Raw genomic sequence first — 17,578 nt, forward strand, 5'->3', positions numbered from 1 at the left:
CGGTTCATACAATATCGTTATACATAGTAAATAAATATAATATAGTGATAGTTAAAAATGTATATAAAATGCAAAAAGAATAACAAAATTTTTTTTATAAGAAATTACGTATTCATCAATCATAATTATCTCATGTTCTTACTATCCCTACAATTAGGTCCAACAAATATAGCCTAACTAGAAATTTAATTAAGATATGATTGTAAATATTTCGGGTATTAAAATATATACTTTCTTATATATTTAAAATGGAAATAAAATTTGACTTTTTAAATATATGAAACATTTTAAAACATTTTCTTCTAAAAAATATTTAGAAATTCAATCGTCTTAATAATCTATTTTTTGATATAGTCATACCTAACACTTTTTAAAGTAAATTGATGAATTTAGGATTTTTTTTTGAAAAAAGAAACATAGTAAAATATATAGAATGAAATTTATGTAATTCAAATGAATATTACAATAAAAAAAGTAATAAAAAAAAAGTGAATAAAGTTTATGTAGTTGAAATGAATATTATAATAAAAAAATTATATGAAATAAATCACTTCTCTTAGTCTTTATTAAAATAAGATAATTCTTTTATAATAAAAAGTACTTCTCTTTTTGTTTTTTTATTAGTTGAAAAATACTAATGAATAGATTTATCACACTAATGAATAGATTTATCACAGTAATCACTATATATATTTATTACTATAATAAATAATGAATATAATATAAATGATTTGATTTTTTTAATATGAAAATAAGTTAAAAATAAATATATTATCTTTCTCAAAATAAATATACTATAATTATAATTATTAAAAGTGAAGATATTTTAAATCATAGACAAGTTTATATATTAATAAGTGTAAATATGTTTTGCATATTGTTAATGGCAAATCAAAATATAAAATTAAATATGGGAAAATATGGGAAGTGTGTAAGGCTGACAGTAGGGATGGCAAAACGGGCCGTGGTACGTCGGGCCGGCCCGCGCATCCGTCAAAAAATGGTGGGTTGAGTTTGTATTTTAGGCCCGCCGCTCGCCAAAACCTGCACTGTCAAAACCCGCCGCCCGTCATACCCGTCCCGCCAAAGCCCGTCGTCCGTCAAAGCCCACCCCTCCTCCAAAACTCACTCTTTTTTAAGTTAATTCTAGTAATTGCAATTTTTGATAGTTTATTTTAAATATTTATCTATAAATATATGTAATATTTTTTTAAGTAAACTTGTTAAAAAGTTGCTTTTATAAAAAATTGTTTTAAAAAATATGTGAAAAGTTTAATTAAAAGGTAAAAAAAGTCTATTAATCTATTAAAAAATATAAATAAAAATAGGCAGACAAGCCCGCCGCCTTCCATCTTGGCGGGACAGACATGACTTTTATGTCCATTTTACTTGACGGGCATGCCCGCCCCGCTCATTTTTTAGCGGGCATAAGGAGGGGTGGGCGGCCCGTTTTACGACCCTTAACTGACACACCAACGACAATTTATATTGGAAAACGAACAATTAAAGAAGCAATAGGATCGATAAGAATCCATGGTAAGAATAAACCTTTAAAAAAGCATGTTTAAAGATAAGAACGAACCATAAAAAGTAGCGTTATAATCGATTCTATTTTGGCATATTTATAAGTTCCTCCAATGAACACAACCTTTAAAAACAAAACACAATTTCAGGTTTGGTGTGTGTAAGTTTGATAACCACATGGGAAACGCTCTTTGTGGTGATTAGTTTCATGTAATACTCGGAAACCAGGCTTCCATCAACATGATAAAAGATGACGACGACAGCGACGACGATGATGAAGATTGCGAGTTTTGGATTATGCGATACAACATATTTATATTTTTGCTACTTCCGAATTTATTACCCGGCAACAAGCAAATGGTCTCTTTATTTGAGAAAACACGTATGTCTGGCATTTCCTTCTTGAAAGAAGATGACAATCTCTATGGAGCAATCGAATTATTTGTGGTGAAGAAATTTTTGGACAATAGGTCTCTCAGCGTTAGAGACAGTTCATGATAAGAGTTTCAATAGATGGTTAGCCTTCTCAAGATGATGAAGACAATCTGTTGCAGAACATGGTAGTTATCCTTTATGAATGGAATTTTCTCCAGCGGTCGAGGCAGTTCTTATTGAAGTTTGTCCTTTCCCAATGAAAGATAGGTCTCTCAGCGTCAGAGACACTTCATTGAGGAGCCCGATATTCTTTCCCAATGAAAGATAGGTCTCTCAGCGTCAAAGACAGTTCATTGAGGAGCCCGATGTTCTTTCCCAATGAAAGATAGGTCTCTTAGTGTTAGAGATATTTCATTGAGGAGCCTGATGTTTTTCTTTCCCTAGTGAGTGAAAGTCTCTCAAGCGTCAGGAACAGTCTGTAATATTGATTAGTCTCCCCAGTGTCAGGGACGATTTGTTATGTGTCCCCAATAAATCAGGTTCCTTTCTACTAATATGAAGGAAGGATGTTGTTTATTTCTTTATTCCATATAAAATCAAAAATATATACATCGCATTCATATCATGCATGTGGACTCTCAGTGTCTAAATTGTGCTATCATTCTGTATTTAAGTCTCCCCTACCGTGCTGAGACGAAGATTCCATCTTCCCCTCATCTGCTATCAGGAACATAAAATAGGGGCAGCTGTTGTACCCCAATTTTTGACCACTCAGATCCCACCCCATTTCAAATGGTAGGATCATCATCATTATCATTGTCATCATGCATATGTTATTTACTAACCAAAATATCAAAAAAATTGTTGCTTCCAAGGGAGTAAAAGCATTCTCATATGCTCAAATGATCAATCCCATCTAAATCAAAGCCCAAGAATGACTCTATTCAAGATCAGCAACTTCCAAGTTCATCTGGTACACAAATTAGGGTTTTTACCTAATTCATCTAGGAAGTTGACTTTTAATCAGGACATGGCTCCATGGCTCAAGCTATGATTCAAGGATCTTCAATTCAACATTATAATCCACTCACATCATTTACTTAAAGGGGAGAGCTTGATTCAATTAGAATCCACAAGATTGCAGTTCTTCTTGTAAAAGTCAATTGTGCAGGTCAACCTTTGACACAAAAGATTAATTTTATTTTTATTTTAATTTGAAATTTGAAATTGTGAAAGATATTAAATTTTAATTTATGTAAAATATTAAATTTAATTTTAATTCATAATTTTTTTATTTTTGTTTATTAATTATATTTTATTTATTATTATATTATAATTTTTATTTTATATTTAAATAAATCGTTTTTATTAATTTTAAATCAGAATTAAAACTAAAAACCTTTTTATTAATATTAATCAGAATATTTTATTTTTAAAATGTAATTTTAGTGATGTGATTTACATGTGACAAATTAATGACATGTATATCACGTCACAACATGCTGATGTGAGGAGTCACATTGCAAAGTTGTGACATGGTAATCACGTCATTAAATTGCAGCGTTTATGTGCAGGATGTTGCGACGTGATTTTCATGTCACAAATTAGTGACGTGAAAATCATGTCACTGCTGAGTTGTTGCGCACTCCCTTGCAGCATAGACGTTCACGTCGCAAAAAAGATGTTGTGCCGTGAAAATCACGTCACTAATAAGCATTTTTTTTAGTGCTAGAAACCATGAGTGGGAACGATTCGGGCTAGGAATGGTGGTCATAATAGAAGGCATGGCTAGAATAGTTTTACCAGGGTCTCACAGTCTCACAGTGGACGCCACTGTACTTGCTTATATATATATATATATATATATATATATATATATATATATATATATATATATATATATATATATATATATATATATATATATATATATATATATAGGGAGCATATCAAGTGAGAGCATTTTTAAATGAGAGATGAGAGTAATAAATATCAACCATTGGATTCATCAAGAGAGAGAAAGTAATAGTCACATTAATGTATCAACATTCTCTCTATTGATGGATCCAATGGTTGATATTTATTCCTCTCATCTCTCATCTCTCATTTAAAAATGCTGTCACTTGATATGCTCCCATATATATATATATATATATATATATATATATATATATATATATATATATATATATATATATATATATATATATATATATATATATATATATATATATATATATATATATATATATATATATATATATATATATATATATATATATATATATATATATATATTTTCAATTCATGAGTAATACATCTTTTAGAAAACGGAAATGAATTTGCTGCCTGAATTGTTTATGAGTTTCATACCTTTAGTATATGTTTCAAATTAGTCAATCCCTTCCCTAAAAGACATCTTATCTTAAAAATAAAGGAAAAATATGGGAATTGTGTGAGGTTAACACAACAGCAACAATTTATAATGGAAAACGAACAATAAAAATGCATTAGGATCTATTAAGAATCAATGGTAAGAATAAATCTTTAAATATCGTGTTTAAAGATAAGAACGAACCATAAAAAGTAGCTTTATAATCGATTCCGTTTTGGCATATTTATAAGTTTCCCCAATGAACACAACCTGTAGAAAAACAAAACACAAATTCCTGGTTTGGAGTGTCTAAGTCTGACAGTCACATGGGAAACGCCCTTTGTGGTGATCAGTTTCATGTAATACTTGGAAACCATGCTTCCATCAACATGATAAAAGATGACGATGACAGCGACGACGATGACAGCGACGACGATGATGAAGATTGCGAGTGTTGGATTATGCGATACAACATATTTATGACAAACTGCACACTCATGCTTGGTAAATTTATGGACGATCGTGACCGTGTCAATGTCGTAGTTCTCGGTCTCACGGACCACATATGTTATGGCCAAGGTATGAATCTCGAGATCCATAGATCTTCAAGAAGAGCTGAAAACAATTCTCTTCATTTCATTTACTCTTGTGACCCTGGCTTTAAATATACTACGTCCTTCAAGTTCAACGAATCCTTTAATCGAGACGGTGGTGTTTCGACTTGGGTTTTCTGCTATGGTAGAGCAGGAAGAGGAGGCCTTGTAGTAATAGAGGGGAAGAGAAAGAGTAGAGAGGACAACAAACTCTATGCAATAACTGTGGCACACTATTACGCTTTTAATAGTGGATATATTTTAGGTCAAAACAGCTTAGATATCGGTCTTTCTATGATTGTTAATTTTCATGTGTCTAATGCTTGTTTGAATTACACTGTGAATGGTCCTATTAGACATCCTTCATCAGCCTTGTTTTACATGTTTGAACAAGTCTATAGAACTGTGAACTGGAAACTCACGTCGTGTCCTCATTGCGCAGGTGATGCTCCGGGACCGTCCAATAAGATCATGTCTAAATACAGCACAAACAATAATCAATCAGCAAACATGGCCTGGTTGGGGTCGGAGATCTCAAAAAATCAGTCTCAACCATCTGCTTCACACCAACAATTAGGATTAACCTCGCAACCAGTTTTGGACAAAAGAAATCCAAATTTTTTACCAAATCCGCCGCAACATGGTCCTAAGGAAAATAAGAGATTACAGTTGATTGACAATCAAGACATCAAAGGAAATGGGAATGGTAATAATATTGAAGGGGATCAAAAGTTTAAAATTTCTATTCCATTTAAATTTGTCAACAATTTCCTAAAAATGTAAATGCACGAAGCCAATGCTTAATGGAAGTGAATCATAGTTTTAAGTTATTATTATTATGTCTAGTCATATATTGTGCCTAACAATAAAATCCTAGGACATCCAATGATCTTTATGAATCTAAATAAGATGTAATAAACTTGTGTATGCGTGCATATATTTTTTTCATGTGTATTATTATATGTGTCGAGACTAGATTGAATTGTTCTAATTGATGTATATAAAGCTTTATTTTTTTCAAAGAAAAACATAACGAGTATACCAGCAATTCTTGCATGCACACGAATCTAAATTCATATATTTAAGAACAACAAATAAGAAGAGAGAGAATTTAAATTTATTTAAAATTTAATTTCGTTTTTAATTGTCAAGATGGATGGTGATTGTGATAATGAGAAATACTTGCATGGATACGAACTTAAATCCATATTTTTAGGCACAACCAATGAAAAGAGAGAAAATATAAATTTATTTAAATTTTAATTTCGTTTTTAATTGGCATCATGGGGATGGTTGAGATAAAAGAGGAGAGAGACAATTTTATTTTTAATTTTTAATTAATAAAAAAATGTGATTGGTTGTGTGTAAGTACATGTGTTATGGTTGTATCTATGTAAGTATTTTCGTGTGATAATAGAGGAGAGAAATAATTTTAGTTTTATTATTTAATTAATAAAAAATGTGATTGGTTGTGTGTAAATCCAAATGTTATAGCTGTGTCCATCTAAGTATTTTCCCAAACGTACACCAACCACAACAAACACAAGATAAAACAATCACAAAAAATAAGGCGCACTCTTTGAGAATAAGTGTACCTAATTTTTCTGAAAATAGTATTCTCGATAGATTATCTGGGTATGCTTGTTCTTTTTCTCATTGGCTAGTGGATCATATTTTTTGTGTGCGGCAATAACGGTTCAAATGAGACATCTAATTTTTTTGGGGTGTTTTTAATATGCGTGTAGGGGTTTATGCTCTATTGATGGTGGTTTTCTTTTCTTAAATTTTAGCATGGTTCTTTTGGAAGTAGTTATAGTTTTTTTAGACTCTGTCTTGTTTTGAATCTATCATGTAAGAAAAATCTACCATTTGGGACTTTCTTAGGCTATCCACGTCAGCAACTCTTCTATGGTTGATCCACATCAGCAACTTCACCCATTCTGTTGTTCAATTTATTCTTCAATTCACCTATTCTGTTCTTCAATTTATTCTTCAATTCTTTCACGTTAAACTTCCAGCGGTTACGTCCCCTCATTGTCTCCACGGTTACGAAATTAATTTATCATTCAGCAACCACTTCCAATCTTCTTCTTCTACAGCGGTTTCGCAAAACCGTTTCTCTTTCAAATGCTATTCTCTCCCTTTTCCCATTATCAATCGCATCGCCTTCATAATCATACATTCTCAATCAAATTTGTTTTCTGAATTCTTCAATATTCATGAAATTACCTGCGCAATTTCATTTTCTTAATCGCGATCGACGATTTTTCGTTGTTTGTTCGTGTTTTCATTCTACGCCATTCCGAGTTCGTCTTCCATTTGACTTCTCATGTTCAATGGAGGTTACCAAATTGAAGGCGGTTTCAACAATTTTTTTACTCTCCATATTCCATTCAATTGCATGAACCATAATTTCCCCAAATTCTAACCCTCTTCTTCTTCAATCGATCCATTCTCTGTTTTTTTTTTCAAATGCCGCAAAAAATCATCTATTCTCCTCCATAGCAAAACAAATCGGCTTCCTCTAATTGGTAAATGGTTTTATCCCTATGACAGAGCAATTTTTCGTATCATTAATTTTTTTCTCAGTGGATGGAGTTTTATTGTACTTTTTTTGTTTTGATGTGTATCTGCAGCTTATGTGAAAAAGTCACAGAAAAAATGGATTGCAGCACGCGGCGGCGGGGACGGGCATAGTTTTTGGCGACGGGCTAATTCTCCAGGAGGAGCTGAACTCTTGCCGATGACGGCCTTGCCTTCGTTGAATGTTTCTTCTAAGCCGAAGATGGTGAGTTCAAGTTTTTTCTGTGTTTTTTTACCTGTATGTTTAAATTAAAATTTGAAGAGTTTTTTTATTTTCATGTGTATGTTTTGTGGCAGAAAGCAATTGGAGATATTGTTGAAACGTCAAAATCGTCTTCATCAGATATGGAGATTGAGATAACAATGCTTCTATATGGTTTTATGTGTCTGTTACAGGTAGGTTCTTTGCGATATTCTTTACATAAATAGCGCTTATCTTGATCAGTTATTTGTAGTATTCTGGATTCTCTCATTTCTTTCTAATTGTAGTGTGTTATTCGTGTATATGTGTATTGAACATTAAGAATTTCTCTTATGGTTTCAGCCACAATATTCTTATGTTGATGGAGATAGATCAGCTCCTGCTGAATCTGCCAAGGTGCTCACTTTGCTCTTTCCATATTTTGTGTATGTTATTCTTTGTTGATTAATTCATTACTCTATTGCAGAAGAAGAATACATATTCATCTTCCCACGATTTTATGAATGGGATTCTTTGCATCCCTTTTCTATTATGCTCTCAGTTTCTGCTAATGAGGCCGCTACACTCTGTTGCACCGTAAAAATAAAAAATAATGATCTCACTGGATGGTGGCATTTCATTTTGCAGAATCCTTCAATTTCGCTTCAACAAGTTGGGGCTGCTGGGCCAATCTTGCTCGATTTTGCACCTCCTTCCACTCCATCATACTCCAGCTCATCCAAGGTTCTTGAAATCATTATTGACCATAAATTTTTACTACATTACTTATGTTATATCACACTTCTGTTATGTAGATTTGATTAGTGGTAATGTATTGTTTTCTGCTGTTGATTGAGGTTTCGGTTCCTAATCCATTCAATAGGCCTCATGCCGTGTTTCTGCTGGAACTGAATGGAATCAAAGGTTTCTGGCCTTCTTTTGAGTATAATGATCAATTTTTATAATATGTTCTCTTTCTTTAAATAATAATTGTCATATGGTGCAGGTATCGAAAGCATTGCCCAGGATAATGCAATGTTCAGCAAGTCATCATAGGATGTAAATTTTATTGGTTTAGATAAAGTTGACATTCAACTTCCAGGTGAATACCATGGAAATTGTGAGAGTCATGCTGAAAATGTACTTCTCTTTGTCTTTTACATGAGGAAGCTGAAAAGCTATAAGAGTTAAAATAAATAAAGATTGTGCAACTTAACCATGTTTTCTTGATTGTACTTTTGGTTTACTATCTAGATTGTATTTGGTCAGTATGGCTTTTAAATCAAGTATAACATTCTTATAATTATGTGATCCATTATGATTCATGATTATCTATACACACTTATTTCCATTTGAGAAGCTAGAATCAAACCAGACCCTGAGATTGATGCTTTCATGAAGACTACTGCATTATCAGGCCAAGAAACCAATTTAGTAACTGATTATGTTCTCAAGGTTTGTATTCTGATTCTATCTTGGACATATTTGAGCTTAATTGTTGACATAAGCACTTATGAAGCTGATTAGAAAAATATATTGAAACAAATTATAACATGTCTATAAGCTATTCTATGTTTATTTTTATGGTAGCTTATTAAAACAGTTTGACTTTTTTATCTTCTAGATAGAAAATTATGCTACAAAAGATTAAGTACGTTGTTTATCCAAACTTATCCACTTTTGTAAAATCTGAACTTTATCATGTTAACAGATGCTTGGATTAGATACTTGTGCTGATAAGGTGGATTTAATAGAAAGCAGCGATCAACTATGCTTGAGGAAACTGACAGCTTGCCCACTTGCATCCTAAGGGAAGTTTGTTGTCTAGCTTCTATAATAACAACAGGGTTCGTGTACCAATTAAGCGAACAGTTGAAAGAGACTACTTTCAGCAATATAGTTTTAAATTGTAGTTTTAAATTGCAGTTGTAGAGTGCAATTTAAAACTATATTAAGATCAAATGTGAACTATTATTATCATCAATGTGGCTGCAATTGCATCTCAAAATCTGTTATATTGTGTCCTCCTTTTCCCTCTTTTCGATGCTGCAAGTTGAATTAAGACTATTGTGATGTGCTATGTGGAACGGTTCAAAATTTATCTCTTTATATTTCATGTTTTCAAAGCATTTAACATGAATTGCAGATGAGCTCATTGCCAATGCTGCTTACATTGGCTCTCCTGGGAAAGGTATCCTTGCTGCTGATGAATCTACGGGCACAATCGGCAAGCGATTCGCCAACATCAGCGTGGAGAATACCGAAGGAAACAGGCGCACTCTTCGCGAACTATTATTCACTGCCCCTGGCTGTTTAGAGTGCCTCAGTGGTGTTATCATGTTTGAGGAAACACTATACCAAAAAACTGCTGCAGGTATTATAGATGCTGATTGTTTATTAACATTTCAAAGATACTAGGGTCTCTATTTATTACTATACGGGATTTTTAAAAACTTGAGACGGCTCTGATTATGACCCTGACATATTTTTTCAATTATGTATAGGAGAACTCTTTACTGATGTGTTGAAGAAAGCTGGAGTTCTTCCTGGTATCAAGGTTGACAATATGTTAATACTGTTTAAAACTATGTCCAACAGGACCATGCGTTAGTAGAATTTTGCCTTAATTATTTTGATTTATAGCCGGACCGTGCATTTCTAACAAGACCATGCATTTCAAAAGCTATTTTCAGATGAGCTTTTCCAGTTTGGTTAGAGCAATAATTTGAGAATGGAGATATGGATTCTTGAGTAAGAGACAGGAGATACGCATTTCAAAGGCTATTTTCAGATGAGTTTTTCAAGTTTATGGCTTTAGCAAGTTTATTTTAGCAGTCTCACTAACCAGTTAAATCCAGGTATTAATCTCATCCTACAACTTCTAAATGAAAATCATGCTTCAGAAAATGCAATGCCAGATGTAATTGAAGCTTCTCCTATTGATTCAACTTTTATTGAGGATGAAAAAGTAGAAAATGATGATAGTAGTAGAGGAAATAATGCTTGCAGCTCGGAACTTTTAAGCCACGCAGCTGGTGTTGGACCTGATGACAACTTAGTGACATCATTTCCAGTTCTCAGGGATTGTATTTCATATGAAAATGTTTAAGAACATTCAGATATTGCAAGGAGTGTCTCAAATACAGAAACGTCACTACCAGAGTCATCATGTCATGAGAATCTTGATGTGCAGAGTTATGACGCTAATGAATTGAATGCTTCGGCGATTGCCAACTGTTCTACAATCACAGAATCAGAAATTGAAAGGGAGGAAACTGATCTGGAATCAAAACGTGCCATCGATGACTTACAGGACACTCTGCTCGAACTCAGTAGATACAAATAACAGATCAAGAAAACAAGGTCTGGTCCTACTCTCGAAGCTATTAAATCTAGAGCCATGCGAGTTCTTAAACAAAAGAGAATGTTAGTCGATTGTTCTTTGTTTTCTTGAGTCGATTGTTCTTTGTTTGCTTGAGTAAATGTTTTAAAGTTATGAGGAGCATCCCAAAGGAATTAGTGTTGCTTGAGTAAATGTTTTAATTACCTTCTTACAGATTAGGATTATATATTTACCTATCATTCATTAGCATTTTCATGGGCTATGTCGTATAGTTTCATTGACATGTTTGCATGTTTTTATTGCACAACTCTCTTTCAGATAATCAAGACAGCAACCAGTGGAGGCATGGCATAATGGAGCTCTTTATGGTCAACTGTATCATTTTTTCTTTCTTAGTCCTATAGAAAATATGAATATACTTTTCTACATGTACTTGAATAATACCCGGTTCATTGTTTAAGTTTTGGATCTGTATGAACCTGTTCCTTTAGGTAGCAAAGCGTCCCATTGGTGTCGAATTTGTCGATGGATGAAGGAGAGCGAAATGAGTTTGCATTGTTTCTTTCAGGGATACCATTGTCGCCTTCTGGTGGTAAACCGCCGCTTAGATTTACTGGGAGAGACGGTGTGAATCCACAATTAGGTGATACAGATTCGTTTAGAGCAGCGGTTGAGGTGGAGGAGAAACCATGTGGACATCACAGGTTTGATAGCGCCGATGCTGTTATTAGTGTGGTTTTTTAAATGTTTATCAGTGTGGTTTTTCTTTTTGTTAAGGCACAATTTTTGGTTAAGAGAAAAGATAATTGTGCAATAGCATCACATGGTGCTAGATTTCTATTTCTTGGATATGTTGCCAAGATGTGATTTTATGATCATAAGAGTTTCCTTTGTTTCTTTTCGTTCCTTTACTGACCAAATGCATAAAGTTGGATTGTTGTCAATGAGTTTTTTCTTTTGTATGTTTTTTTATCATTGATGTCAAACAAAATCTTGAGTTCAATTACGATTGTTGTCAATGAGTTTTTTTTATCATTCTCTTTTATGGTTGATTTCATTGGTAACATGTTTATTGGATAGGTCATTAGATTTTCATTTACTGATGTATGACACAATATTTGGAAGATACCATGAATATGTCTACTAAAGTGAGAATATGCATCTTTCACTATAAGTATTGCAAGCTATCAGTTGATGTTCAAGCCATTCTATCTTGATTTAACATGTTAATATGAACATTTGAAGCCATATGAGACAAAGCCGGACACAATAGAGCTAAGCTAACAGGTATGACAATTGAGTTACCATGAATTATGTCCTTATGCTTAGCTTTTAAATGGAAATGTTTGTCCTCAGGAATTTGCAAGATATCAATCATAGCCTTGCCACACCAGTTATCTTTCTAAAGGTTTATCCGCGCACCGTTATCTACTAACAAGCTGGAATTATCAAACAGAATATTCCAAAACGATTTACTCCTTATCCAGATAGAGGAGAATACCAATCCTCATTGTCATTTTTTATACACCAACATTGTCTCAAATTAGTTACATAATTAAGGCGCATAAGAGACCTCAAGTCCAGACCACGTTGATTTGAAGAGTGGTTTTACATGATGAATTTTATGGATGGTGGAGAATTTTTGTGTGAGTTTTTGGCGCTAGGGGCTGATTTCTCCTTCCTTTTTGTTCACTCTTGTGCTTTGTTTTATAGTTCCTTTTGACAATTCTAAGATCTACTTTTCATGGGATTCCTTCATGTGATATCTCCATGTATGCATGAGGTACAATCATGAAATATATAAAACAAAACAAAAAGTCAAATTAATTTTAAAATTTTAAATTTAAATAAACTGTTTTATAATAAATTATAAATTAATAAATGATATTAATAAGAGTATTGAAACTGAATCATATTTGTTTAAATATTCTTATTTGTTTTTTTTTTTTAATAAAATTTAAACATTTAATCGGACAAGTTCATCAATGATCAATATATATTTATCTATATATAATATAAAATAATTGAAATATTTAAATTAAAACGTTAACGGGTCAATTCCATCTAAATACGAAATAATATAGTACGGACACACACGGGTAGTTATATGGTACGCGTATATGATATTTATATTAACACATTTAATTAAATATTGAACAATAACAACAATGAATTTACTATTGATTTAAATATTTTTATAGATAATTCCAAAACAAAATTATTTATATATAGGAATAATTATACGATTGATTCAAGTATATATATATATATATATATATATATATATATATATATGAAATAATATATTTGATTTTTAAATTGATTTTAAACTATTAATATTAACGAGAAAATGAAGTTAGTGATCAGAAAATTGAATATTAACGGGAATATTAAATTGCTCATCAAAATATTAAATATTAACGGGAACATGAAGTTACTGATCAAAACATTGATTAATAACAGAAACATGAATTTACTAAGAACATGAATTTTTCTTCTACTGATATATTATTAATCAATATATCCCAAACTTTGGCCTAACCTATTGAAAAGAAATTTATATATTTTAAAATTTGTTTTTAGGACATTTACTTCTGTAGTAATATCTATATTGAACAAAATAACACGGCCACAACGGATACTTGTGGCACGCTTATTTGAACAAAATAAGCGTGCCGCGGGTATCCCATTAAGTTACTGATCCAATTTTTGAATATTAACGGGAACAAATTTTGAATATTAACGGGAACACAAAGTTTATTGATCAAAATAATAAATATTAACGGGAACACGGACTTTTTAACAAAATATTGAATATTAACGAAAACACAAACAATAATTTTTTTTTTAATATTAAACATTAAGTTCCTGGTCAACTTTTTTAATATTAACGGGAACACGAAGTTATTGATCAAAATAATGAATTCCCTTTGTCACACCTTCCACCTTCACTATTGACCTTCGATATATCTGCAACTTCACTAATACCCTCGAACGAATCTTCCCCAACAACAACTTTTCAATTCCCTTATGTTTTACACACTATTTTTCTTTAAGATAACCTTTAACCTAACTTATAATCTTTTTCTAACATTTCTAATTTCCCTAAACCCAAATGCGCGGAAACGACGGGTACCCGTGCGAACGCACGGGTAAGACACTAGTTTTCTTAGGTTTCTTGTTTTTTTTTGGCTTTAGTGCACTTATTGTGCTGGTTATCAACTATCTCATATTGAGGATCTTGGTGGAGAGGTGTGTTGTGTTTTATGAGATTTTAGTTATGTCACTTAAAAAAAAGTCATTTGCCACGGCCAGAAAACCGCGTTAATATTCAAAATAACCGTGGTCTAATGCTTTGGCCACAGAAATACAACTGTGGGATATGCGCGCGTGGCCTAAAGTATAAGCCACCGTTTTCTTGTTTGTGCCACGTTTTATGGTCATCCGTGGCTTGTATAGGCCACGGTTTAGGGATCTAGATTAAGGTCGCGGTTTGTCTTTCGCCTCAGTTCTAAACTGTGGCCATATCGTAAAGCCACGATTCTTACTTTATGTATAGAATGCGTTTTAGTTGCCACGCTATTGCCACGGTTTGTTTGTGACCACCAATATCAAACCCTGACTATATTTTGTACGTTTACAACATTAATCTTGCCACGGTTTGTTTGTGACCACCAATTTCAAACCCTTAAAATATTTTGTACGTTCTACACCCTTAATCTTGCCATATATGGTTTATTGTGCCATGGCATAAAAATGTCATTTTATATCAATATAAATTTCTAACAATAATAGTCATTTTTGTAGACATTGATGATTAGAATCTAATTATAAGCAAATTAAACATTAATGTCAAGAACAAAATATTCATTAAGAAATAACATCAAGTGACGTTACCGACTAATAAGGTCGCTAAAATATGGATCAGTTTTGATGTCATATTCTTAAACACAGCCAAGTTTAATTCTCTCAAGAGAGTCATCCCAAATTCAAAACATAAGTTCTAAGAGTTACATAATATAAAACACAACTATACTATTAATTAAACTCATACATCATAATATTCTTCTTCTTGATCATCTCCTTGTTCTTCTTCCATATCTTCACGAGAAGCTTCTTCCACATCTTCATAATCACAAGCTTCATCCATATCGTCATTACATGCTTCTTCGCCTCCATTCTGCAAGCAAAATGATTCCAATCTGTCATACCCCACAATTTTCCCATCATATTTTAGTCCATCTGACTTTCAAATGCTCAAAGATACACAGACAGGAAGCATGCAGTCTCTCTCCTAAACAATAGCCTCTAAACTAGGGTTTTGTATTTCTCAAAGTAAAATCGACTTCTGATGCCTCAAGTGGATTCCATGGCATCTCATATGATTCAAAGAATCCTCACATCAATTTTCATGCTCTGACTCACAAGTTTGATCAACCAACGACTCAAATGGACAATAGTCGACCAATTTGACCTAAAAGTCAACTATGGGGAAAGTACAGTCAAAAATCCCGATTTTTGGTCAACATCCTTATTTTGAAGTATCTTTCATCATTTGATCAAGGATTGATCATGATTCATCAAGGAAAGTTCAGAAATCAACAAAACCTAAGGTTTCTAGAAGAAAGTCAACTGAACTTTGACCAGCCATAACTTTCACATGGAACATCAGAAATTTCCCATCCGAAGCTCATTTTGAAGGAAATTGAATTCTCTACAATTTTGTCTCTCACAAGCCAAGGCCAGAAATGCTTCATTTGAGAGATATGAGCCAAAACATTATAGGTCCTTCTAAAGGATCGCAAAAAGTCATTTTCTCTCAAAGATCATAACTTGAACATGGTAAACTCAATTGAGATGAAACCGAAAGTTACTTTTAGAGGACTCTTTAAGCTTTCTAAAAAGTCCTAGAACATCTCCATATGATAAAAATTCACAGATGGCTATAAAAAAGGTGTTAAATGCGAGGGATTACTAATTCGCAAATGTTGTTGTAATGAATGAGAAGTTAATATACCCTTCAATAAATCAAAATAAATAAAATGAATTGCTTTATTGTATTTTGAATTTATATTTTCTAATAATATATATTATCAAAAATAAAATAATTCCTTAAACATGACTATTACAAGTGAATCAGAATTTAAAAGTAAATTCTTGTCACCTATTTCAAACTATGGATGAATGTTAAATGCCTGAAAATTTAAACGTGTGTATTTCATTTTAATTAACTATTTCAGAAAAAAATTAAATATATGTTTTATTCTTATATAGTTTCATGATAAAAATGTCAACAAAAACAAAAGAAATTAATTTAAGTTCGTTTGGAAGACGATCCAATACAATTCTACAAAAATTTAGACATGGACATTTATTTTTTTAAAGAAATAGTTTCTTGAAATAATATTTCTATTATTTTTATTATGTATATTATTAATTCTTTTATTATTATTATTTAATTATTATTAGGTAGTAAGAAAGATTCATTATATTCTCACTTTTTTCTAGGAAATGAGTTTTTTTACCTTTTAATTTAGATGAGCAAATTGGTCGAGTCATACTTGATAGTTATTTCTCTTGCAAATCATGTACCTTAGCCTTTCCATGACATCTCTCGAATGTTTCCTATCACAAATTCGCACTCTAGCCAATAATTAGTACTCTTGATATCAAATCAAAGAGCTTCATGTACGTCGAGGCCGCTGAATCCTTCAATTTAGGCCTGTTTCCTTTGATAATAATGAATGTTTAAAGAAATGGTTGAAAGACAAGTCTCTAGTAGACAAATTTTCAATACCTTAAAAATTTAATTTGAACCGTGCTAATTTTTGAAATAAAAGATGAATTTAATGAGAAAATTACTAATAATTTAAAATTTTGAATTTTAATAAAAAATAGATACATGATTGGCTTCACCATCAACTTTAAAATTTAAATGATCCAACCAAGAGTAAGTTTGATATCATCATTACTTGTTCATTGATATAGTTTTTTTTTTAAATACTCGCAATTTCTAAATTAAGAGGTTATTTTGCTTAATAATAGAAGTTGTAAAAATGCATAATACACAACACATATGTTCTCAAATTTTTTATTTTTAATTCTAGAAATGAACTCAACTTATTTTTTAATTAAAAGAAGTTAAGTTGTGTTAACTTTCTTTCGACTAGTTTTTAATTTTAATTCTATGTATATTAGATTAATATTAAGTAACTAATAGAAAAAATTTAACCAAACTTGAATATAATTTTTTTAATAATCAAGAAATAATTTAAATTAATGGCTCATTTTTAAAATTAAAGTTCCATATTTGGTGTATATATATATATATATATATATATATATATATATATATATATATATATATATATATATATATATATATATATATATATATATATACTTATAAAAACTTAATTTCTTGTTGCTTTAATATTTTGCGGATGTGACATTTTTACCAATCAACCCCATCTTCAAATCTTGAGCTAAAATATTGCCTCTATAAAAATATCTCTACAGAACATTTTCACATTCTCACTGTGCAAAAGAGAAATATATAGTTCAAATTTTAACGTGCTTCAAAGAAAGACCAATTACAACAAAAA

At 31.7% G+C, this 17,578-nt stretch overlaps 2 protein-coding genes across 19 annotated transcripts; both read left to right on the plus strand.

Moving 5' to 3' along the window:
- The first annotated feature begins 4,524 nt into the window (after positions 1-4,524).
- Positions 4,525-5,811, plus strand: LOC131611872 (uncharacterized). Its single transcript, XM_058883712.1, has 2 exons — positions 4,525-4,852; positions 5,309-5,811. The coding sequence occupies exons 1-2, from the start codon at positions 4,600-4,602 to the stop codon at positions 5,647-5,649; spliced, it is 594 nt and encodes a 197-aa protein (XP_058739695.1). The 5' UTR covers positions 4,525-4,599; the 3' UTR covers positions 5,650-5,811.
- A 694-nt stretch (positions 5,812-6,505) lies between these two features.
- LOC131609330 (uncharacterized) lies at positions 6,506-13,023 on the plus strand. Of its 18 annotated transcripts, none has more exons than XR_009286093.1 (9): positions 6,509-7,397; positions 7,503-7,654; positions 7,747-7,845; positions 7,994-8,047; positions 8,279-8,374; positions 8,488-8,554; positions 8,637-9,085; positions 9,342-9,477; positions 9,777-9,911. XR_009286093.1 is itself a non-coding variant. In XM_058881015.1 (8 exons), the coding sequence occupies exons 2-7, from the start codon at positions 7,610-7,612 to the stop codon at positions 8,684-8,686; spliced, it is 411 nt and encodes a 136-aa protein (XP_058736998.1). In that variant the 5' UTR covers positions 6,506-7,397; positions 7,503-7,609; the 3' UTR covers positions 8,687-8,732; positions 9,777-9,907. The 18 variants fall into 18 exon arrangements, 7 of the variants coding, with proteins under 7 accessions (XP_058736998.1, XP_058736994.1, XP_058736995.1 ...); XR_009286090.1 differs by lacking the exons at positions 8,488-8,554; positions 8,637-9,085; positions 9,342-9,477 and adding exons at positions 10,135-10,187; positions 10,314-10,993; positions 11,292-11,965 and having other exon boundaries at positions 6,515-7,397; positions 9,777-10,004; XR_009286091.1 differs by lacking the exons at positions 8,488-8,554; positions 8,637-9,085; positions 9,342-9,477 and adding exons at positions 10,135-10,187; positions 10,324-11,056; positions 11,292-11,971 and having other exon boundaries at positions 6,516-7,397; positions 9,777-10,004.
- The last annotated feature ends 4,555 nt before the right edge of the window (positions 13,024-17,578 follow it).

This window comes from Vicia villosa, linkage group LG6 (assembly GCF_029867415.1).
Source record: "Vicia villosa cultivar HV-30 ecotype Madison, WI linkage group LG6, Vvil1.0, whole genome shotgun sequence".
NCBI classification, from domain to species: Eukaryota; Viridiplantae; Streptophyta; class Magnoliopsida; order Fabales; family Fabaceae; genus Vicia; species Vicia villosa.

What these genes read in the sequence shown, in the direction of transcription:
- LOC131611872 (XM_058883712.1), top strand. Translation starts at nt 4,600, where the DNA reads ATGGGAAACGCCCTTTGTGGTGATCAGTTTCATGTAATACTTGGAAAC. An exon ending in CCACATATGTTATGGCCAAG is followed by an intron (nt 4,853 to 5,308) that starts GTATGAATCTCG and finishes CTCATTGCGCAG; the next exon opens with GTGATGCTCCGGGACCGTCC.
- LOC131609330 (XM_058881011.1), top strand. Translation starts at nt 10,846, where the DNA reads ATGCTTCGGCGATTGCCAACTGTTCTACAATCACAGAATCAGAAATTG. An exon ending in GTTCTTAAACAAAAGAGAAT is followed by an intron (nt 11,057 to 11,291) that starts GTTAGTCGATTG and finishes ACTCTCTTTCAG; the next exon opens with ATAATCAAGACAGCAACCAG. An exon ending in GGAGCTCTTTATGGTCAACT is followed by an intron (nt 11,349 to 11,541) that starts GTATCATTTTTT and finishes TGTTTCTTTCAG; the next exon opens with GGATACCATTGTCGCCTTCT.